General features: G+C 44.4%; 1 protein-coding gene across 24 annotated transcripts in view; it reads left to right on the forward strand.

Moving 5' to 3' along the window:
- Positions 1-23,929, forward strand: part of KATNIP (katanin interacting protein) — a 230,679-nt gene that overhangs the window by 18,116 nt on the left and 188,634 nt on the right. For 19 of the 24 annotated variants that reach the window (XM_063797736.1, XM_063797739.1, XM_054669051.2 and 16 more), the window contains one exon: positions 5,700-5,755. The exons of the other annotated variants lie outside the window; for them this stretch is intronic. Coding sequence is in view for 11 of the 19 variants with exons in the window: in XM_510896.8 (XP_510896.5) it covers positions 5,700-5,755 (56 nt within the window). In the remaining 8 variants the exon portion in view is untranslated. The remainder of the gene's footprint in view (positions 1-5,699; positions 5,756-23,929) is intronic. 24 annotated transcript variants of the gene reach the window in all.

Genomic DNA, 23,929 nt, shown 5'->3' on the forward strand with positions numbered 1-23,929 from the left:
AGTAGAATATGAGAAGCTTGCTCATTCTTTCAGCTTTACAGTGTTCAATTACATTGTGCGGATTCATCATATTTGTTCAGTGACTTATTATTTCTGATATTTGCTATTACAAATCATGATACAGCAAATACCTTGCGCATATGTTTGTTTCCTATTTGTGGACAGATGTCTTCACGGCTGATTCCTAGTAGTGATATTGCTAGCTCGAAGGAAAAATGCATTTGTGCTTTTGAGGGATTACAGGTGTGAGCAACCGGGCCTTGCCCCGGGAATAAGAAATAAGTTTTTTTTTTTGAGACCAAGTCTCGCTCTGTCGCCAGGCTGGAGTACAGTGGTGCAATCTCGGCTCTGTGCAACCTCCGCTTCCTGGGTTCAAGTGATTCTCCTGCCTCAGCCTCCCGAGTAGCTAAGACTACAGGCACATGCCATCACGCCCAGCTAATTTTTGTATTTTTAGTAGAAACAGAGTTTCACCCTGTTGGCCAGGATGGTCTCAATCTCTTGACCTCGTGATCTGCCCGCCCGGGCCTCCCAAAGTGCTGGGATTACAGATGTGAGCCACCGCACCTGGCCGGAAATAAGTTCTTAATCCAAAACTCTTGTGATGGGGAGGCCCTTACACTGGATTTCTTTACCTGCAGATTTCTACTGAGTTCCTTTTATTCTCCAAAACCTGACCTTTCATGCCAAGACTGAGCATTTTACCAGACTCGATGGGAGTGAGGGTCTAATGTCAGTGCTGGGCTCTTACCTCCACCCCCACCACTCCCCTCCCACCTGAAGAGGATAAATAGAGGGAGTGATTACAATATGAATAGTTTAATTAGGAATATCATGAAATTATATTCTGCATATATATTTTTATCATGTACTATATACATTTCCATATGCATCAAATATGCATGCATATTAGTCTACAGCAGTGGATTTAAAAAGCTATGTCCTGTAGACTGTACTTTACGGGTTGTTTAAGACTCTTTATCAAGGGTAATTTTGGCACTGATTTTCCCTTTGCCTGATGACTTCAGAAACTAACATCCAAGAAGATGCGACTCCCCTCTAAATGGTAGCGATGAAGATTATCTTCATCTAGAGCAAAGTGTCAGAATGTGCTAACCATTGAAAACGAATACTATGTGCAGATAAAACCTTGCTGAAATCATAAGTGGGAGAATAGTATTGTAGTTACAAAATTCAATGCAGTCACTTCTTTTTTTTTCTTTTCCCCAGACAGACATCTGTTCTATAAAGTGAAGTATATTGGCCTTATTTATTGCTTCATAGCTGAAGCAGGCAGGTCACCCTGCAAAATTCAGAGGAACACCCCCTTAATTTTGCAAGTGGCATATATTGATATTAACGTCACCTTTTTCCACTTCCTTCTTTGAGTTGTTGTGAGAATAAATGAGATATAGGTAGGAAAATGCTCAGAGAAGCTAAGTGCAGTAGACAGGCACAGTGTAATCTGGTTACAGCACTTCCATCCTTGACAGGCAGGAGCTGTCTTCGCATCGAGCTAATCTGGAGGAGAGAGAAAGGCTCTGTGGTGTGAGGACTGGGCCAACCAGTCTTCTAGGGAGTTTAGATAATAAATGCTCTTAATTGAGTGAATTATCTTTGTTGGAAAATAAGCAAATTATTTTCCGATTTAATGAATTAAAAAGCTTCTAATTAACTCCAGTAGAAAGATTTGCTTTTATGTTTTATTTTATTTTATTCTTTTTGTTTTGTTTGTTTTTATAGAGACAAGGTCTTGCTATGTTACCTAGGCTGGTCTTGAACTCCTGGCCTCCAGTGATCCTCTTGCCTTGGCCTCCCAAAGTGCTGAGATTACAGACGTGAGCCACTACATCTGTCCTACTTTCACATTTTAGTAGTTAAGCTCTATGTTCTTAATGTAACTGAACGACTGAACGCAGGTCTCATGCTTGCTGCTTGCAGAGTTCAGTTAATAAGAGTGAGGTCTGGTAATAAGAAAGTGAATTTATTAACCAAAACTAATAAAGGGAAGTGGTCAGATTCCTATCCAAAGTAACCACTTCCATTTTGTGGAGGAAGAAAACTCCAGTTTTCCCTTACAGGAGTGAGCCAGGCGCAGTGGCTCACTCCTGTAATCCCAGCACTTTGGGAGGCCTAGACAGGCGGTTCACCTGAGGTCAGGAGTTCGAGACCAGCCTGGCCAACATGGTGAAACCCCATATTTACTAAAAAAAATACAAAAATTAGCCAGGCATGGTGGTGGGCATCTGTAATCCCAGCTACTTGGGAGGCTGAGGCAGGAGAATTGCTTGAACCTGGGAGGCAGAGGTTGCAGTAAGCGGAGATCGCACCACTGCACTCCAGCCTGGACAACAGAGTGAGGCTCCATCTCAAAATAAATAAATACATACATAAATAAAAAGGGAAAACTTGATAAAGAAGGCATGCAAGAATTGGGCTGAGTACTATCTGTGTGTCTTGTTCGGGTGGCCATCTTGGGTCCCAGTCTACCTGGACATTGGGCTGGCGTCATCTCAACAATGGCCAGGTTGTTAACTCGCCACTGTGAAGTCATCTCTGCAATTTTGCAGCTGGGTCTCCAGGCTTGCTCCAGGATTAGCCGCTGGAACTTCTAAGAAGGCACATAGGCAAATACTAGTATACAGTTAGAGAAATGTGAAGACAGTATATACGGTGAGAAAGGGAGGGACACGGAGTCTATTTTAAGGCTAAGAGAAAAGGCTTCTGCAGTTTCCTTTAAGGTTCAATCTTGAAATCCAAGAGAAAGGGAAAAAAAAGTTTTCAAATGCATTTTGAAGTTAAGCTGCCCAGTTACGTTAATATTTTTTTGTTTGTTTGTTTGTTTGTTTGTTTTGAGACAGAGTCTCACTCCTTTACCCAGGCTGGAGTCCAGTGGTGCGATCTCGGCTCACTGCAACTTCTGCCTCCCAGGTTCAGGTGAATCTTGTGCCTCTGCCTCTCGAGTAGCTGGAATTACAAGCATGTGCCACCATGCCCGGCTAATTTTTGTATTTTTAGTAGACATGGGGTTTCACCATGTTGACCAGGCTGGTCTTGAAGTCCTGACCTCAGGTGATCCACCCGCCTCGACCTCCCTAAGTGTTAGAGTTACAGGCATGAGCCACCACGACTGGACACATTAATGTTTTGTTTTTATCGTCCACCTTAATTTGTTAAACTGTTCTTTATTAGTATAACATAATTTTAGAGATGAAAAGCAACCATAAAGATGATTCAGCCTAACTCTTAAAGAAAAAAAAAAAACTATGGCCCATAGAGACCTAATGACTTATCCAAGGTCCCATAGCTGTCACTTGTCCCTCAGGACCAGATCCCCAGGAGGCTGTGTGGCCAGCAAAGCAAGGGCCTCAGTCAGGTGTTGGGATCTGCCGTGCTCACCCTGGAGGAGCTCTGCTCCCTCCTGCTGCCTGCTCTTGCCCTGGGCCCTGTGGGACCCTGCAGGGCCCTGCTGGCATCTCACTGGCCTCTGCACTACTCCTGCTGCCAGGACAGCCCAGTCTGTCAGTGGCCCAGACCCCAACCCGCTTTGTGCCTAGCAGCTCAGGGACAGTCCCTTCGCTCTGCATGATGAGGCCTGACTACCTGGCATGTCATTTTCCCTGGCCAGCCTTAGGGCTCACTCGGAATCCTTAGACTGACAGCCAGAGCCGTGTGGTCAAGGGTTTCTGGGAGCTGCTCATTCTAGCTCCTATCCCAGAGCAGCAAGCCTCAGGAGGTCCTGATAAAATTGGCCTAACAATCAAATCTCTTGATCCCTAAATCCTGGGTGTGTGTGTGTGTGTGTGTGTGTGTGTGTATGTGTGTGTGTGTTTAACTAATAAACTGGTTTTTAGAGCGTTCAGCAAAATTGAGCAGAAATTACAGAGAGCTCCCATATACCCCTGTCCCCACATACATCTCCCCAACTATCAACACCCCACACTGGGCTGGGTGTGGTGGTTTATGCCTGTAATCCCAGCACTTTGGGAGGCCAAGTGGGGTGGATCACATGAGCCCAGGAAATTGAGACCAGCCTGGGCAACATGGCAAAACACCCATCTCTATAAAAAAAATTTTTTTTTTTTAAAGAACACCCTGTATTACAGTGGTACATTATGCTGGTCTCTTTTTCATCCTTAAATCCTAGGTTCTTTGTCTTAAGGCAAAAAAGAAAACACACACACACACACACACACACAATGAAGACAAAGGCAGGCATGTAGCCAGTTTCAGATTAGTTCATTCTATCCGGGAATCCTGGCCTCTGTTAGTCTACCCCAAGGCTTGTGGCTGGTAGTAACTCAGCATGACAGCTCACACACGGAGATAGCCCTGCCCTGTGTCTCCCTCTTCTCTGTCTCTCAGAACCAATTCCAAATTCCTGGGACTGGGATTCTGATTGGCTGCAGTTGGGTCAGGGGTCCATCCATAGCACAGCATACTGAGGTTCAGGGCGTGGGATTATGTATAATCATGGCTGCCCAGAGGCCCCACTGGGTGGACAGAGGGGAGAGGAAGAGAGAGGAGGGCAGTTTAGGGTATCATTATGAGCTGACCAGATAAACCAAAAGATGTCTCCCATACCATGATACTGTATGATCCATGCCCTCTTGTAAATTCTCCAGTGGCCTCATTTCGAAATCCTTTTACACATTGGCCTTAGAGTCTGGCCGTGGCCAGCGGTTCATCCTAGGCCTTGGCTCTTCCCTTTATTCACACTTTCTTGGCAAAAGCATCATCCCTTGAGCTTTATCACCAGCTGTGACCCCTCCCCTACCCCTCACTCACGTGCAGACTTGCTAGAAGTGACCATGTCCAAAGACACGTGTCTTTTCTCTGAGACTCAGTCCCCGTTGCTTTCCTCTTGCTAAGCTGTCACTAAGCATTTTTTGCTTCTGTCTTCTGAGTGCTCTTACCTAAGGGGACACTGGTTGTGGCATTTTCACAAATAGCCACTGGGGAGTAAAGTTGGGCAGTTTAGGAGATACATTGACAATAACGCAGTGACTCTTGTGTTATATTTTCAAACCAAAGCAATCCATTAATTTTGCATCAAGGCATTCTTTTATAATGGACACTTCCATAAAAGTTGTGAAAACTGCATTCGAAACAGCATATTTAAACATTATGATGTCACTCTGTTGAATTTATGCACACCTTCAAATGTTAGTCTTCTAGCTCCCCCAGAAAAGCAGTAATTCTCTCTGAAATTGCCTATTATATGAAATGTAGGTGATTACCACTAATTCACATCTGCACTGTCACCTATGTGGCGGATTTGGGGGTTTGGTGCAGCACGTTGGTATGCTCTCATCAAAGGGTATGTGTGTGTGCACAGAGGAAGGCATTCTTGTGGAAGGCATTTTATGTAATTCCAAACAATTTAATAAAAATGTAATTCAAAGGGGAAAACTACAGTCCCTCAGCCCTTTCAGAGTACAGATAATGTTCCAGATTAAAGGCTGGAGCTTTGTTCATTATAGTCAAATAATGTAAGTGTGTGAATTACCATTTTCCTTGCCGTTGGTCTATTTCAAAAGTGTGCCATTTTCCCATTATAATAATAGGCTGCATTTTCTTAAAATCATTTGATTATGATTGGTCCCGTCTATTCAGTTTGCAAATAAAAAGCTTTTGTGATGATAAACTAGCTGTTCTAAAACAGCCTTAATCTTGGTTCTGCTTTTGAACTGCGACAGGTCAGACTCTGCGAAAGGCCGAGAGAAGCCGGTCCTGCTCACGAGAGAAAAAGGAGGTAAATGTGTCCCTGGCGAGGGCTGATGGGAGGCAACTCTATTTGAAAGGACCTGAGGGAGCAGGGTGGCGAATAATTGTCCCTAAATATACTCTTTTCTCTTGGGGTCCCAAGCTTGAATCCTGGAGCAAATGATAGTGAGCAACTAGACTTACCAACCCAGTGTCACTTGTAATAATCACTTGTAATAATCACTTGTAATAATCATCTCTGAGTGTGTCAGTTAACTTTGTCTGTGTAACAAATCATCCCAGATTTTAGTGGCTTAAAACAACAACCATATATTTAGTTCTGGATTTGGTGGGTTAGCAGTTTGGGCTTATCTGGGCAGTTCTGCTGTTGGACCAGGCTCCGCATGGTGCTCACTCATGTTTCTGCAGTTCATGGCTGTGTCAACTGGGGGGTAGTTGAGTGTCAGGGTGCCTCAGTTCTCCACACCTCACCTCTTAATGGTATACATACTTCTCATCTGCCAGCAAGCTAGGCAGGTTTTTTCACATGGTGCTTCAAGGGCTCAAGAGTGCAGGAGTGGCAACTGCAGGACTTCTTGAGTCCTAGGCTTACAAGTCACACAGTGTCACTTCTACCACTTTCTATTCTTTTTTTTTTTTTTTTTTTTTTTGAGTCGAGTCACTCTCTTTTGCCCAGGCTGGAGTGCAATGGCGTGATCTCAGCTCACTGCAACCTCCGCCTCCCGGGTTCAAGCAATTCTCCTGCCTTAGCTTCCCAAGTAGCTGGAATTACAGGCGCCTGCCACCAAGCCCGGCTAATTTTGTGTTTTTAGTAGAGGTGGGGTTTCACCATGCTGGCCAGGCTGGTCTCGAACTCCCGACCTCAGGTGATCTGCCCGCCTCAGTCTCCCAAACTGCTGGGATTACAGGCGTGAGCCACCACACCCGGCCCCACTTTCTGTTCTTGAAAGCAGGTCACAAGGTCCCAGATTCAAGGGGTGGGGAAATAGATCTCACCTCTTGATGGGAAGAGCTACAAAATATTGTGGCCATTCTTGAAATCCGCCACCTTCCCCCCTCCCCGCCTCTGAGCCCACCTACTTTGTGCCCCGCACCAGGGGGACCAGGACTAGAGGTTAAGTGAAACACAGTCCTTGATCTCAGAGTATGCACTGTCTAGTTGGAAGAGAGCTACAGTACAATAGTTACAATACAGTGTGAGAAGTGCTGTCACAGAAGGACAGAGAAAGTGAGATTTTAATACAGAAACCAGTCACCTGACTCTTCCAGCAATATCAAGAAAGCCTTTGCAGAAAAGGTGATGTGCAGGCTACTTCTTGAAGGATGACTAGGAGTTTTCCAGGCCAAGGAATCAGTACAGTCAAAGTCAGAGAGACATGAATAAGGAAGGTTGCAAGATCATGGTGCCTAAAGCAAGTGGGAAGTGGTAGCAAGGAGCCATAGGTTACTCCAGGGCCCTTTGATCATGTCCCAGGCTTATGAGAATATAAAATTGAGTCTTATTTAGTGGAGGTGGGACAGGAGTGCAGGGGAGATAAATTGTGTGGCTCATCAGAAACATTGACCAATCGAGAAATTCATCCAGACATATCTACCAACACTTTTGATTGTAAAGTGTCATCATTCCTATAATGAAAGGGCATTTGTCAGGCTCAGCTGGGTCCAGGGCCTCAAAAATGGCAAGAAGACCTGGTCTTTCTCCTTCCATCTCTGGGCTGTCCCGGCCAGCTCTGAGGAGTAAGCTGGGGCTGAACTGCACTCAGCGTCGTGTGAGTTACATGACCTTCACCTTCTCCTGTTGTTTCCTTCATCAGCTGTAACCAGAACAGCCAGTTTGCGTTTTCTTTTTCTTTCAATCAGCCCATCTAGGATGAGGGCTGGACGAAGCCTTAGGAACTTCGCTCCTGCTGAAAAGATCTAAGTGTCGCCCAAGTGGGCAGTCTAGGGGCAAAGCCAGGGTGGATTTTCCCACTCCTTCTGGTAAGGAATCTTTCTCTGGAGGCAGAAGCAAGTGCCTGTCTTCCCACAGCATCCTTCCAGAGACCCTGAGGTAGAGGAGCAGGGATGGAAGTGAGCCCAGACCTGCAGGCCGCCCTCAGTTAACTGACCTGGGGTGAAGACCAGCCTGCAAGCCAGGAAAGAAACCTTAAACCCACCCCTGGCCTTTGGTCACAGAATAGCAGCATCCCATTTATCCACATTAAGAAATTAACTGGGAAACCATGGAGCGGGGCGGGGGAAACTAGTTGAGATACTCTTCCCTTCTCTCTCTGTCTCTCTCTAGCAACGGGACTCCCCTAATTGCTGCTTTCCCAGCCACTCCCATTGTGCCCATCGCCCGAGAGCATTTCAGATCATTTCTCTTCTGGGAAGTGCTTGTAGTGAGAAAGAGAGAGTGAGGCTGTTTATCACAATACCCAGGCTTAACCTGGAAAGATATTTCACTTGGTTTCAGGCCTTTTGAAAAAAGGAGAGTGCTAACTCTCTTAACAGAGCTTTTGTTCGGTTAGAAAAACAAAACAAAAAACCAACCCCAAACAATTATTTTAAAAATAAATAATTAAATAAATAAAGGCTTGGCGCAGTGGCTCCTGCCTATAATCCCAGCACTTTAGAAGGCCAAGGTGGGTGGATTACTTGAGCCCAGGAGTTCAAGACCAGCCTGGGCAACATGGTAAAATCCCACCTCTACTAAAAAACAATTATTAAAAACAAAAAAACAAACAAAACAAAACAAAAAAAACCAGCAAGCTGCCAGTACTCTCGTCTGACAGGTTATAACATGCCTTTTCCACCCACCTCTTCTTTCTGCATCCCATGCCCTCTCTCCTGACTTCCCAACCCTCTGTGCCTTACCCAGGATGCCAGGTATAGATCAAACTATGTCACCATGAAAGGCAAGGAGAAGACCAGCTGTCTCTTTCTCAGAGCTGGTTAGAACAAATGTTGTATTTCTCAAGGTGGTAAGGTGGTGTGGCCAGCGCACTCCCTGGAGGGTGAACACGTGGTGGTGAGGTGGTGTGGCCAGTGCACTCCCTGGAGAGTGAACACGTAGTTTCCAGCCTGGGTTGGGATCGGGTACTTCTTTGAGGGATCTTAAGCCACCATGACAAAGGGAGGGTGCGGCTGTTGTCAATGAACTCGCCAGGCCAAATTCAGCCCAAAGATATGTTGTATCTAGCTCGTACCCTGTTATAATTTTTAAAAAGTAGGTGTCCACATTTAAAAGTTGTGGATTTTTTAAAATGTTTAAATCCACATTTAAAATGGTTAAATCCACATTTAAACATTGCCAACCACGGTACTTAGCAACATCTGGATATTTGAAAGCTCCCAGGTAGCCGAGTGTGGTGGCTCACGCCTGTAATCCCAGCACTTTGGGAGACTGAGGCGAGAAGATTGCTTGAGCCCAGGACTTCGAGACCAGCCTGGGCAACATAAGCAAGACCCTTTCTCTACAAAAAAGTTAAAAAAATTAAACAGGTGTGAGGCCGGGCATGGTGGCTCATGTCTGTAATCCCAGCACTTTGGGAGGCTGTGGTGGGCAGATCACCTGAGGTCAGGAGTTCGAGACCAGCCTGGCCAACATGGTGAAACCCTATCTCTACTAAAAATACAAAAATTAGCCGGACGTGGTGGCAGGTGCCTGTAATCCCAGCTACTCGGGAGGCTGAAGCAGGAGAATCACTTGAACTCAGAAAGCGGAGGTTGCAGTGAGCCGAGATCGGGCCACTGCTCTTCAGCCTGGGTGACAGAGTGAGACTTGTCTCAAATGAAATGAAATGAAATGAAATAAAATAATAAAAATCAGGTGTGGTGTCTTGTGCCTGTGATCTCAGCTACCCTGGAGGCTGAGGCGGGAGTATCGCTTGAGCCCAGGAGTTCAAGGCTGCAACAGGCTATGATCACACCACTGCATTCCAACCTGGACAACAAAGCAAAACCCTGTCTCAAAAAAAAATTTTTTTTAATAAATAAAATAAAAGTTCCCAGGTGATTATAACGTGTAGCAGTTTGAGAACCACTGGCATAAAGCAGTCAGCACAGGGCCTGGTGCAATTCATTCATTCATACATTTATTCATTCATTCATACATTTACTCATTCATTCATACTTATATAACTAACCCAATGTCCAGGCCTCTTTCCAAACCAGTTAGGTCAAAATATGTGGGTGTGCAACCTGGGCATCAGAATTTTTTAATCCCCCAAGTGGTTCCAATGTGCAGCCATGGATGAGAACCAGCTCTTTCCATGGATTAAGTAGACTCTGGCATACAAAAATTAGCCAGGCGTGGTGGTACATGCCTGTAGTACCAGCAGCTCAGGAGGCCGAGGCAGGAGAATCTCTTGGACCCAGGAGGTAGAGGCTGCAGTGAGCCAAGATCACACCACTGCACCCCAACCTAGGCGACAGAGTGAGACTCTATCTCAAAAAAAGAAAACAAAATAAATAGCTCTGGCTGTCGACCCAGGTGCTTCTTTGTACCCTGTGCCTGGCCTCTCTGGCCCTAAAGGCACCTCAGTTCTCCACCGCTGCCACAGATACCAAGAGGCAAAACCAAAGAAGAGAATGAGCCCCAAATAAAGCTCCAGGGAGTGCCAGAGGAGGGAAAGACTTCCTGGGAGAGGTGGCCTGAACGGAGGCATTGGAAAGGTTACGGTCATTTCTTTTTTTTTGAGACATAGTCTTACTCTGTCACCCAGGTTGGAGTGCAGTGACACAATCTCAGTTCACTGCAACCTCCACCTCCCGGGTTTAAGTGATGCTTCTGCCTCAGCTTCCCAAGTAGGTGAGATTACGGGTGTGTCCCACCATGCCTGACTAATTTTTGTATTTGTAGTAGAGATGGGGTTTCATCATGTTAGCCAGTCTGGCCTCAAACTCCTGCCCTCAAGGGATCCGCCCACCTCGGCCTTCCAAAGTGCTGGGATTACAGGCGTGAGTCACTGTGCCTGGCCAGGTTACAGTCATTTCTGAAAAATGTAGCTTTGATGGTTGGCTTGAAGTCAGTAGATAATTTCAGTTCAGCTGGTAAAAATATTCTCAGCCTCATTTCTAACAAGTATTCATGGTTCCTGCCTGTGGAGATTATATAGTGTTTATGGCCCTTGAACATGAATTATTAATGATTTTGAAATTGTGGTCATTGTAGTTTACTCAAAAATCATTAGGAAGTAAATTTATCATGCAGTGTTGGAAAAAAGGAGATCACAGAGGAGGAAGAAATATTTATTCATCTTCCAATTCATCCCTACAGCATCCACACTGGTGCCCAGGGCACTGTGGGGCTCATGAGCATGGCGCTGGGGACATGTCCCCTTACAGCTCAGAGCCACTGTGAGGCCACTGTTGACTCTGTGAATTAATACCTCCAGTTTGCTGTGAGGGCTGCAGTTCAGGTCCTGAGGCCAAGCAGCTCTGCCTCAAATCCCAGCTGTGTGACCTTGGACTTGAGCCCTCTCACCTTGTTTGATAATGTCCACTTTGGAGAGGGTTAATACAGTCATGTATTAACGTACCTAGCACAGTGCTGGGCACACAATAAGTGTTCCATAGATGTTAGTTGTTATATTACTTGAAGTATCTAGGATTTAACAGAGAGATTCACAAGGAGAAGGCAGCACAATTAATTACACTTTCACAGAAGGGGCCTCCCTCACTCCAGCCAGACTTGAGGCTGATTCCAGCCTTCCTGCTTCCTGGCTGTGTGTCCCCAGGCACCTGGGCCCCCAGGCAGGCTAGCCCCAGGGCCCTCATTCTTAATCACTCTGAGAGCCTCCCATGATAACGGAAGGCCGTTTTTGCAGTTGATTGGAGATTCCAGAAAATGCTCTTGACAGCACACTCATCTGCTGAACTGACTTTGCAAGGATTGCAAAAGTCATTGAACTCACCCAACTAGAAAATGTTAAGCCTTCCCTTTGCATGCATGCACATGCACACACATACACACACACACACACACACACACACACACACACACACACCCCTTCCTGCTAGTAACAGAGACTTCTGGTACAAGGCTAGAGGCTTCCTTCATTTTTCCCAAGCAGAAGAGGAGATGGGTCTGAGGGGAACACAGCAATGGAGGGAGTCCAGGATCCAGGGTGCCTCCAGGGACGAGGTTATCTCGACAGCCCTCTGTCTCTTCAGTGTGCAACCACAGACACACCTCTGCTCTCCTCTGGGTCTTCTGGGTCTCTTTATCTTGTTGCTATCTTTTTTGTTTTTTTGTTTTAGACAGGGTCTCGCTGTGTTACCCAGATTGGAGTGCAGTGGCGCTGTATCAGCTTACTGCAACCTCTGCCTCCCAAGTTCAAGTGATCCTCCCACCTCAGCCTCTTGAGTAGTGGAGACCACAGGTGTGCACCACCAGACCCAGCTAATTGTTGTATTTTTTGCAGAAACAGGGTTTTGCCGTGTTGCCCAGGTTGATCTTGAACTCCTAGGCTCAAGCAGTCCTCCCCTCTTGGCCTCCCAAAGTTCTGGGATTATAGGCGTGAGCCACCTAGCCTGGTCCTTGTTGCTGTCTTGATCCTCCTATTAGCTCTTCCTCCTCTATAAGCCCAGGCCACAGGCCAGTGAGAGAGTCTGGCCTGGCTAATCAATACTCAAGAGTATTCAGGGAATACAATATTCCTGACACCAGTCTTCATTTGCCCTCCCAGGAGGCAACGACTATAATCAATTTCTTATGTGTCCTTCTAGAAATATTCTACAGGTATGCAGCTATGCAGAACATATGCTTTGTCTCCTTTACCCACCCATCCATCCCCCTCATGCAATACACATTGTTCTCTTCTTGATTTTTTTTTTTTTTTTTCATTTAACAACATGTCTTGGAGAGCATTCCTCAGCAGGTCATAGGGACAGACCTCTCTCTTTTCATGGCTGCCTAGTACTCCATTGTGAATTTACAGGAATGTAATTCTTTACTTGAAACATTTAAGGCCAAATATATTTCATTTTTTTATATTTAAAAAGTTATACCATCCTATGAGGACCTGGAAAAGCACTCTATAATCAAATACATTAATATATGTACAGAACTCATTGAGGTGGCTGATGCTTGTTATCCCACCAGCTACTTGGGAGGCTGAGGTGGGTGGCTCACTTGACCCCAGGAGTTTGAGTCCAGGTTGGGCAATATAGTGAAGCCCCATCTCTAAAACATATATATATATATAATGTATGTGTACAGCAAAATATGAATATTTATACTAAGTGGGTAAATAAAGGCTATAAATTTTATGTCATTTCAGGTCAGGTTTTGGTCCTAAATAATTGCATAAATGTATTACTAATTCTTGATTAATGAATATCTAGTCATTAATAGTCTTTTGCTACTATAAGAATACTTTAAAGAATGTTCTGGAGCAGACATCCCTGTGCACATAGGAATAGCCAAAGGTTAAATGCTTAAAAGTAGAACTAATGGATCAAAGGGTGTGTGCTCTATTTAAATTGATGTTTCCAATTCATCTTTTAACAGTGCATGAAAGGGATAGAGCTATTTTTTTCCCCCCAGGTTATCTTGTAGCAAGCTGACCAGATTCAAGTGTGGCTGTCCTTGACCGAGGTGCCCACAATGGAGCCATTCAGTGGCCACTCCTATAGTTCCCTAGTTCACTTGTCTTGTGGGGGTGAGAGGAGGGACGTTTACTTGAGAAGGACTTGGGGGTATATCTAGCACCTTGATTTCTTTTGTTTTCCCATAGGTTTTTGGGGAACAGGTGGTATTTGGTAAAATGAGTAAGTTGTTTAGTGGTGATGTGTGAGATTTTGATGCACCCATCACGCAAGCAGTATACACTACACCTAATTTGTAGTCTTTTATCCCTCACCCCCTTCCCACCCTTTCCCCCTGAGTCCCCAAAGTCCACTGTGTCATTCTTATAGCCTTTGCATCCTCATAGCTTAGCTCCCACTTGTAAGTGAAAACACACAATGTTTGGTTTTCTATTCCTGAGTTACTTCATTTAGAATAATAGTCTCCAGTTCTATCCATGTTGCTGCGAATGCCATTAATTCATTCCTTTTTATGGCTGAGTAGTATTCCATCATATATACATACCACAGTTTCTTTACCTACTCATTGATTGGTGGGCATTTTGGTTGGTTCCACATTGCAATTGTGAATTGCAGCACCTCGATTTCTGCAAGCCATCTCTTGCAGCCCTGAGCTCATAAGATTTGTCTTGGCTGATTACAGGCACCAGTAAGACAGGTGACTTTTCTGTGAGTTTCAGACTCCACTAGCGCGCAAACTGCAGATACTTCCTTCCCTTTTCTCCATTCAGTTCTCCGTGTTCTTGCAATTTCAGTCTTGTTGCCCCGTCCATATTTACAGATCTCAATTGCTTTGTTTAAAAAAAAGTTTTTTTAAAGGAAGAAAACAAAAGAAAAGGCAAGTTGGTGGTGTTGCATTACAAAGAGCCTGGTATGACAGCTGACATTCCAACTCTGCACTTTTACTGGAATGAAACCTTTTAGTTCATATTTCTGGGCAGAGAAGAACAAAATCTATTTTAGATTCAACTGCCAAATATATTCCCACTTGCGAAATTATTGTTGTCAGTCTTTCTGCTTCTTGAGGTCTTGGTCTCTCTGCAGCTTTGAGAACTTGAAGAGAGGGGCCCTGGTAACATTGACAACTTCTGATTTATGCGGGGCAAATAAGACACAGGGCAGGATTAGAAGCAGTGCAGCAGAGGAATTGAGCTTGCGAACCCTGGAACCAAACAGCGTGGATTCCTAGGCTAGCTCTACCACTCAGGCAAGTGACTTACCTTTTCGTGATTCGACTTCCCCCTCTATAAGATGGGGATGATATGAAACCTGCATTTCACAGGACTGTGGCAAGGATTCAGTGAATTCATACGTGTCAAGTGCTTAGGACGGAACCTGGCATATACTCAGAGCTCAATAAATGTCAACAATTATAATTTAGGACTGGCAGGGCAAAATATCCTATTTACAAAGCTAATCCCTTGAAAGTCACAGGTGGAGAAGTCTTGCTGAGAAAGAGAAGGACACAGATTGGGCCCCTTTGGTATGATGGAAGAATGGTGCATAATCCATCCCTGTTGGAATTCCTTTGTATCTGAGTCCCCAGCCTGTCCCAGGACCTCTGCAGTTAGGTTGGGCACTGCAGGAGATGTGTACACAAACACCCAAGTTTAACAACAACAGGGCCAAGACTCCAGCCCCGAAAAGCAAAGAGAATCAATTTCTGATAAAATGCCAGGAAGGAGATTGACATGTCTAAAACCTTCCTGGTATCAGCTTAGCTTCCAGCGCAAGATTAAACTCTAGGAAAAATCCCATCAGAGAGCTGCAATTTGTGACCAGACAGAGATAATGTTGACAGCTTCCCTTTCCCGAGTCTGTTTTGGATAAACAATGTGCCCTTCAACAGAGCACCATCAAAGTTTTCTCTATCCTCAGATCTTAGGCATGAAATAGCCTTTAAGATAGCTCTCTTTACCTCCTCCCTCCACCCCCAGAAGTCACTGTATGGAATATGATTAGAAGAGAGAATGGTGCTAAGAGGAGGTTCCTGCAAGTTACTCAGGAAAGGTATGTCTGCAGGATAAAAACACCCCATGAAAACTGTCACTTACTCTGGGGACACTTTTGGAGGAGCAAGACACAGGTCATGAAAGTGCCAGGCCATGGGGGCTTCAGTCCTGGCTGCTGTCACTGACCATGGACACACTTGCTTTCCCCTCTCTGAGCCCGTATTTCCTCTGTGGTCCCCCAAGTCTGACAAGAGCCAATGCTTCTGTGACTTCAGCTTTAGTAGTGTCCACAGGCCATGTCTGTCAGCTTCTGTTTAAGTGATAGAAGCCTTCCTTAAACCAGCTTCTGCAAAATAAGAGAATTTGTTGCCTCACCTAGCTGAAAAGTTCAGGGGCAGACATCAGGCATGGATGGATCTAGGTGCTCTGACTTAGTCCCTCTTGACTCTGCCTTCTTTGGTGGCAGGTCTGCTCTCTACCAGGTGGCAAGATGGCTACCAGCAGCCTTAGGCTTACAGTGTAGAGGCCAGATGGCATGGTGGGGGAAGCTTAGGTGCTAGATTTAAAAGGTTTGGGGATGAATCCTGGCTCATCACTCACCCAAGCAGCTCAGCCACCTCATAGCTTCAGTTTCTTTCCATATAGAATGGGGATAGTGGCAGCACCTGTCTCACTAGGTGGTCAGGGTGCCTAGAACAGTGCCCTACAGGTTGTGAATCCCTGAATAGTGATTGGTGCTTCTTCCTCCTTCTCTGCTTCCTCCTCCTTCTCCCCTTCTCCTTCCTGTCATTTTCGGAATTCTCTCAGCAACTTCAGCAAAGAGTGAGCGCTCTCCAAGGCTAACTCTTCAGCCACGGCCCCAGATAGAGACTCGCTGGCCCATCTAGGGTTGTGCACTTGTCCTGGAGACAAAGGTTGGGTGGGGTCAACCCTACGTAAAGCACAGGTTAGGAAGGGATATTTTCCAAAAGGAAAATCAGGATACTGGTGCCAGAAAAAGAGGGAAAGGCAAAAAACAGCAGCTGTCCCCTTCATGGCCACTGTGTGGTGGGAATAGTAACTGACAGCACAATTGTTAAAAATTATATTCAAAGCCGGGCATGGGGGCTCACGCCTGTAATCCCAGCACTTTGGAGGCTGAGGTAGGTGGATCACCTGAGGTCAGGAATTTGAGACCAGGCTGGCTAACATGGCAAAACCCTGTCTCTACTAAAAATACAAAAACTAGCTGTGTGTGTTGGTGGGTGCCTGTAATCCCAGCTACTCAGGAGGCTGGGGCAGGAGAATCGCATGAACCCATGAGGCGGAGGTTGCAGTGAGCCAAGATTGTGCCATCACACTCCAGCTTGGGCGACAAGAGCGAAATTCCATCTCAAAAAAAAAAAAATCTTGTTGACATCTGTTGTCTTGTTGACTCTTCACAATGCCCGATAAGGCAAGGAATATTATCCTTATCTTACATGAGAGGAAGTCTAGGCTCAGAGCGGTGAGACAGCCTGCCCTGGGTAACACAGCAAGTACAGGGCTCAGCTGATAGCCTGTGTTCTGTGCACCCTGGCAAAGTGGCAAGAACATGCCACTCCCCCTCCTCCCTGTAGGCCCTTGCTACTGGTTTACAGCCAGACAGGAGGACCCCAAACTCCTGTGACCACAGGGCTGGGCAGAGGCAATGACTGCCAGGTAAATGTGAGACTCAGTTTCCTCATCTGGCAAGGGGAGCTGGTCTGATACTTACCTCCCTAAACTCAATGCAATTAACTACAGCCAGATTCCAGTTAGAAGCCACTAGACGCAAATCAAAACTACAATGAGATATCATCTCATCCCAGTTAAAATGGCTTTTATTCAAAAGACAGGCAAAAACAAATACTGGCGAGGATACAGAGAAAAGGGAATCCTTGTACATGTTTGTTGGGAATGTAAATTAGTATGATCACTATGGAGAACAGTTTGGAGATTCCTCAAAAAATAGCTACCATACGATCCAGCAATTCCGCTCCTAAATGTATACCCAGAAGAAAGGAAGTGGGTATATCGAAGGAATTTTTCCACTCCCATGTTTCTTGCAGCACTGTTCATAATAGCCAAGACTTGGAAGCAACCTCAGTGTCCAACAGACACACGTATAAAGAGAATGTGGTACACACACACAATGGAGTCCTGTGCAGCCAGAAAAAAGAATGAGATCCTGTCATTTGCAACAACATGGGTGGAACTGGAGATTATTATGTTTAGTAAAATAAGCCAGGCACAGAAAGACAAACTTCACATGTTCTCACTTATTTATGGGAGCTAAAAATTAAACTCATGGACATAGAGAATAGACGGATGGGTCCCAGAGGCTACGGAGGGTGGCAGGAGAAGTGAGGATGGTTAATGGGCACCAAAAAAGTAGAAAGAATGGCTGGGTGCAGTGGCTCACACCTGTAATCCCAGCACTTTGGGAGGCCGAGGCAGGCGGATCACTTGAGGTCAGGAGTTCAAGATCAGCCCAGGCAACATGGTGAAATCCCGTCTCTACTAAAAATACAAAATTAGGCGGGCATGGTGGCACACACCTGTAGTCCCAGCTACTGGGGAGGCTGAAGCAGGAGAATCACTTAAACCAGGAAACAGAGGTTGCAGTGAGCCGAGATCATGCCAATGCACTCCAGCCTGGGCGATAAGAGGGAGACTCTGTCTCAAAAAAATAATAATAATAACTAAAAGAATATACTTGGGTTGTTTATAAACACAAAGGATAAATGCTTGAGGGGATGGATACCCCTTTTACCCTGATATGCTTATTATGCATTGTATGCCTGTATAAAAACATCTCATGTAACTCATAAATATATACACCCATTATGTACCCACAAAAATTAAAAATAAAAATAAATTAAGAATTTTTTAAAAAGAAGCTACTGAAGGCCAGATGTGGTGGCTCATGCTTGCAATCCTAGCATTTTGGGAGGCTTAGGCAGGAGGATCACTTGAGCCCAGGAGTTTGAGGCCAGCCTGGCAACATAGTGAGACCCTGCCTCAAAAAAAAATTACAATTAAAAATAATTACCAATTAAAAAAAGAAGCAAGTGAATTGTGCCTTCCTCCCCACCACCACTATATAATTCAAAACAAAAACTGAAATAAGGTCAGGTGCAGTGGGCCTTCACAACTGTAATCCCAGCACTTTGGGAGGCCAAGGCAGGAGGATCACTTGAGCCCAGGAGTTCGAGACCAGCCTGGGCAACATGGCAAAACCCCGTATCTACTAAAAATACAAAAATGAGCCAGGCACAGTGTTGCATGCCTGTAGTCCCAGCTACTTGGGAGGCCGAGGTCGGAGGATCACCTGAGCCCGGGAGATTGAGGGTGCAATAAGCCAAGATCGCGCCACTGCACTCCAGCCTGGGTGACAAAGTGAGACCCTGTCTCAAAAAAAAAAAAAAAAAAAAAAACAAAAAAAAAAAAACAAACCAGAAACTGAAATAAGTATAAGGAAGTTCAATAAAATTCGGGACTTTTCCAACTTCTTCTTTTTTTTTTTTTTTTAATATAGAAACCTAAACTCTTTAAAAAAAAATACATTGTTTGGGCCACTCGTGCTTTATTGAAGTCCTGGGAGATGGCTTGGCACTGAGGTGGAACGGTCCCGGGCAGGCAAGGCAGGAAGCTGGGGCAGACAGCCTGGGTTCACATCCTGGCTCTACTACTAGCTGTGTAGTTTTCAGCAATTACCTAACCTCTCTGCGCGTCAGTTTCCTCAGCCGCAGAATGGAGCTGAAAATAGAGTACCTCCTCCTGGGGTTGTTGAGAGAATTAAAAGACTAATACATGTAAAGCACTTAGAACCATATCTGTAAGGGCTGTTTAAGTGTTTGCTGTTTATTATTCGTTGAGTCCCTCTGTCAGATCCTGTCCACACCGTGTTCCATCAGCTGGAGTAGCTGGGGTTGGGGTAGGGAGGCAGGGTTGGTGTAGTTTACACCTGCAGATAGCCAGGCCAGTGGGCCCTGCATTCGACATTTAATTTCTTTCTGATTCCACAACTAATGCGTGCTGATTGTCAAGAAATTAGAAAATGCAGAAAGGTACAAAAATGGTTCGTTATCGTACCAACCTAGATAATCACTATTACAGATGCTCCTTAACATACAATGGGTTATGTCCCAATAAACCCATCCTAAGTTGAAAATACTGTAAATCAAAAGAAAATGCATTTAATATACTTAACCTGCTGAACATCATAGCTCAACCTAGCCTACCTTAAATGTGCTCACGGCACTTAAATATTAGCCTACAGTTGGGCAAAATCATCTAACACAAGGCATGTTTCATCATGAAGTGTTGAATATCTCATGTAATTTATTGAGTACTGTACTCAAAGTGAAAAACAGAATGCTTGTTTAGGTACTTGAAGTACAGTTTCCACTGAATGTATATTGCTTTCATACCACAATAAAGTCGAAAAATCCTAAGATGATCCATTGATATCATCTGTATTTATATTTATATTTCTTTCTAGCTTTTTTTTTCTTTTCCCTTTTCCCTTTCCTTTTTCTTTTCTTGTCTTTTTCTTTTCTTTTCTTTTTTTTTTTTTTGAGGCAGGGTCTCACTTTGTCACCCAGGCTGGTGTGCAGTGGCATGAACACGGCTCAAGTGATCCTCTCACTTCAGCCTCCCAGGTGGCTGGGGACTATGGGCATATGCCACCATCTCCAGCTAATTTTTGTATTTTTTGTAGAGACAGGATCTCGCCATTTTGCCCAGGCTGGTCTTGAACTCCTGAACTCAAGCGACCCTCCTGCCTCTGCCTCCCAAAGTGCTGGGATTACTGTCGGGAGCCACTGTGCCTCTAGCATTTTTTTTCTATGCAACTACATATATTTCAGAAATAGGACCATACTAAGGGACAATGAAAAATGCCTACTTTGCATTATTCTTTTTAAAATGTATTTATTGAGGTATAACTTATGTGCAATAAAATAAGCTTAAGTGTATAGTTTTATGAATTTTTATATATAAATATATAAAATCAGTTATTCACATCAAATGTAGAATAATCTATATTTAAGAGGTTTTCACATGTCCCCTCCCAGTTAATACCTCTCCAAGGATAACCACTATTTTGACTGTTTTTTGTTTTGTTTTGTTTTGTTTTGGAGAAAGGCCTTGCTCTGCCACTCAGGCTGGAGTGCAGTGGTACAGTCACAGCTCACTGTAGCCTCAAACTCCTGGGCTCAAGCAATCCTGCCTCAGCCTCCCAAGTAGCTGAGCCACCATGCCTGGCTCCATCCATGTTTTTTAATGCATCAGTAGTTTGTTCTTTATCATCATAGTGTAAGACCTTCAATTCTTCTTGGAAAAATTAAATCGCAAAATAATTTGAGTATATTGTTGTTATTAAAAAATTTTCAAGTTTGCACGTTAAACAAAAATAGCCTGTCAAATTTACCCTCAATCTCATTCCCCTTCCCAGAAATAACTGCTGTTATACATTGGATGTTCATCTTTCTGGAGCTTTTTCTATTCATGCAACTCTATTCTTTTTTTTTTTTTTTTTTTTTGAACTGGAGTCTCACTCTGTTGCCCAGTTGCCCAGGCTGGAGTGCAGTGCAGTGGTGTGATCTCACCTCACTGCAACCTCCGCCTTCCAGACTCAAGGGATTCTTGTGCCTCAGCCTCCCTAGTAGCTGGGAGTAGCTGGGATTATAGGTATGCACCACCACTCCAGCTAATTTTTGTATTTTTTTTTTTTTTTTTTTAGTAGAGACAGGGTTTCACCATGTTGGCTAGGCTGGTTTCAAACTCCCCGCCTCAAGTGATCTGCCTGCCTTGGCCTCCCAAAGTGCTGGGATTACAGGCATGAGCCACTGTGCCCAGCCTATGCAACTCTATTATTTATTTCAATTAGGAGTAGCTTTGGCCACAAATAGCAAAATACCCAACTAATAATGGTCTAAACCAGGGGTCAACAAACTTTTTTCTGTAAAGGATCAGGTAGTAAATACTTCAGTCTTTGTGGGCCACACGGTCTCTTGTCACAACTACTCTGCCATTGAGCACAAAAGCAGCCATAGTCAATATGTAAATGAGCATGGCTGTGTTCCAGTAAAATTTTATTTGCAAAAATAAGTGGCTGGCCAGATTTGGCCTGTGATTAATTTGCTTACCCTTGGCCTAAATAATAGGGATTTGTTTGGCTTATGTGGTGGGAAATCTGGAAATAGCCTCATGAGAAAATCTGAATTTACACTTTACCCAAAAACATCTGAGACAGCCTGTCTTTCTAATTGTATGGAATAGTAATTAACAGCTTTTTATATTTTTGCCAGTCCTCTTTGTCTTTATTCCTGTGTTTTGGAAAAATGCCTCTGTTTAATCTTCCAGATCACTAATTTTCTCTCTATCTGTATCTATTCTGCCCTTCAGCATGTTTTGATTTCTTTTACTTTTTTATTTTATTTTATTTTATTTATTTATTTATTTTGAGACAGAGTCTCGCTCTGTGGCCCAGGCTGCAGTGTAGTGGCATGATCTCCACTCACTGCAACCTTTGCCCCCCTCCTGCCTCACCCTCCCAAGTAGCTGGGATTACAGGCACCCACCACCATGCCTGGCTAATTTTGTGTTTTTGGTAGAGACATGGTTTCACCATGTTGGCCAGGCTGGTCACAAATGATTTATTTTGATGACTAAATCTTTCATTTGTGATTTTTTTTTTATGTTTCCCAAGTTACCAGCAATGTAATTTTTTAATTAGTTGTTTTTCTGTAATAGGCTGTTCTTGTTTGATAGATGCAATGTCCTTCCTCTCTTATCCTTCTGATAATATTAAATATATTTTAAGTGTCTCTGCTTGCATTATTATCTGTTTGATTGTTATTTCCTCTATTTATTAAATTAGTCCCTGTCTTTCATGGATGTTGGTTTTCCTGGAATGTTTTGTGATTTGTGGATATGTGCTCTTCTGTGTAGTATGATTTCCTGTTTCCTATTTTCTTTTTCTTTCTTTCTTTCTTTTTTTTTTTTTTTATAGAGAAGGTGTCTCACATGTTGCCCAGCTTGGTCTGAACTCCTGGCCTCAAGCATTCTTCCTGCCTCGGCCTCCCAAGTGCTAGGATTACAGGCATGAGCCACTGATTTCCCATTTCCTTCTCTGTAGATGCTATAGATTGCTGCCAATACTTACGGGCAGAGGGTCAGAACTTGCTGCGAGAAGTATGATGTAATACTTGGTCTTGTGAGCACAGGGTCTCTTTTTTCTTTCTGGCTATGTCCTGCTTTTCTGTCCCAAAGACCTGTAGTCACAGCTCCTGAAGGCTAGTGGGATTGACAGGCTGCCTCCTGGTATCCCCACGGGAGCTCTCCATCAATCTCTTTGACCCTTGGCCTGGGGCCTTCTCCTCTCCCTGGAGAATGTGCTGCCTCTAGGTTTGGAGCAGCCCGGGCCCACCTTCACCTTTTGCGGCTGTCCTTCTGTTTTGGTCTGTGTTTTTGTTCATGAATTCAATTCTGTCTGCCATTCATTTCTCAGGGATTTCTCAACATTTTTAATCTGCTAGTGGCACCCCTTTTTATTTTCCACTTTAGCCTCCCAAAGTGCTGGGAAATAAGCATATGCTGCCATAGACTTTAAATGGTGTCATTTCTGTGGACTCGGGTAGGAGAGGCTGATATACGGACTTGCTCTTGGTTTTCCAGACTTGATTCATTCTCAAGGAGACTTCCTGTGTGAGTTTTCACCTTCCTGGTCACCTTCATCTGGAAAAGTTCATCTTTCTCTAAAAATACACTGAGAACCAAATGGGATATTCCAGTTTTGAACTGATCAGTATAGAATATAGGAATGGAGTTGCACTTTCTTTCTTTTTTTTTTTTTTGAGACGGAGTCTTGCTCTGTCGCCAGGCTGGAGTGCAGTGGTGCGATCTTGGCTCACTGCACCCTCCGCCTCCCGGGTTCAAGCAATTCTCCTACCTCAGCCTCCTGAGTAGCTGGTATTACAGGCATGCACCACCACACCCAGCTAATTTTTGTATTTTTAGTGGAGATGTGGTTTCACCATCTTGGCCAGGATGGTCTTGATCTTTTGACCTCATGATCCACCCGCCTCGGCCTCCCAAAGCTGGGATTACAGGTGTGAGCTACCACACCTGGCCGGAGTTGTGCTTTCTAATGAAAACTGGGTTCAAATACCATATCTGCTCTCTACTACCTTGGTCAAGTCACTTCACCTCTCTAAGCCTTAGCATTCTCACCTCTCAAATGGGGATAATGATAATAATACCTATCTCCTAGGGTTAATGAGAGTGTCAGTGGAAATAGCAAATGTCAAGTGTTCAGCATGGGGCCCGGCATGTATTAGTTGCTAAAATATGTTAGCGCCCTTCATCTGTCTTAGTCTGAGCAAATATTTCTCACGCACTCATTTTGTGCCATGGTAGTGGTGGTTTTGGCAGCCATACCATAATGTTAGCTCATACTGAGCACATCAGCTAAAAGCCCTGTCTTTTGCCTCCTGAACTTTTCTTAAGCCACTCTTCCCTCCCAATGCCTCCCCGTGTAGAGGACCTTTACCTTGGCCATTATGCATTTTTTCAAGCTACTCTTGCTCTATCTCTAACCTGAAGAAACTGATCTGAACCCAGATTCCGTCATCCAGTTTATTCTGTGTGCCTCCCATCTGAATGTCATCCGC

This window comes from Pan troglodytes, chromosome 18, assembly GCF_028858775.2.
Source record: "Pan troglodytes isolate AG18354 chromosome 18, NHGRI_mPanTro3-v2.0_pri, whole genome shotgun sequence".
NCBI lineage: Eukaryota > Metazoa > Chordata > Mammalia > Primates > Hominidae > Pan > Pan troglodytes.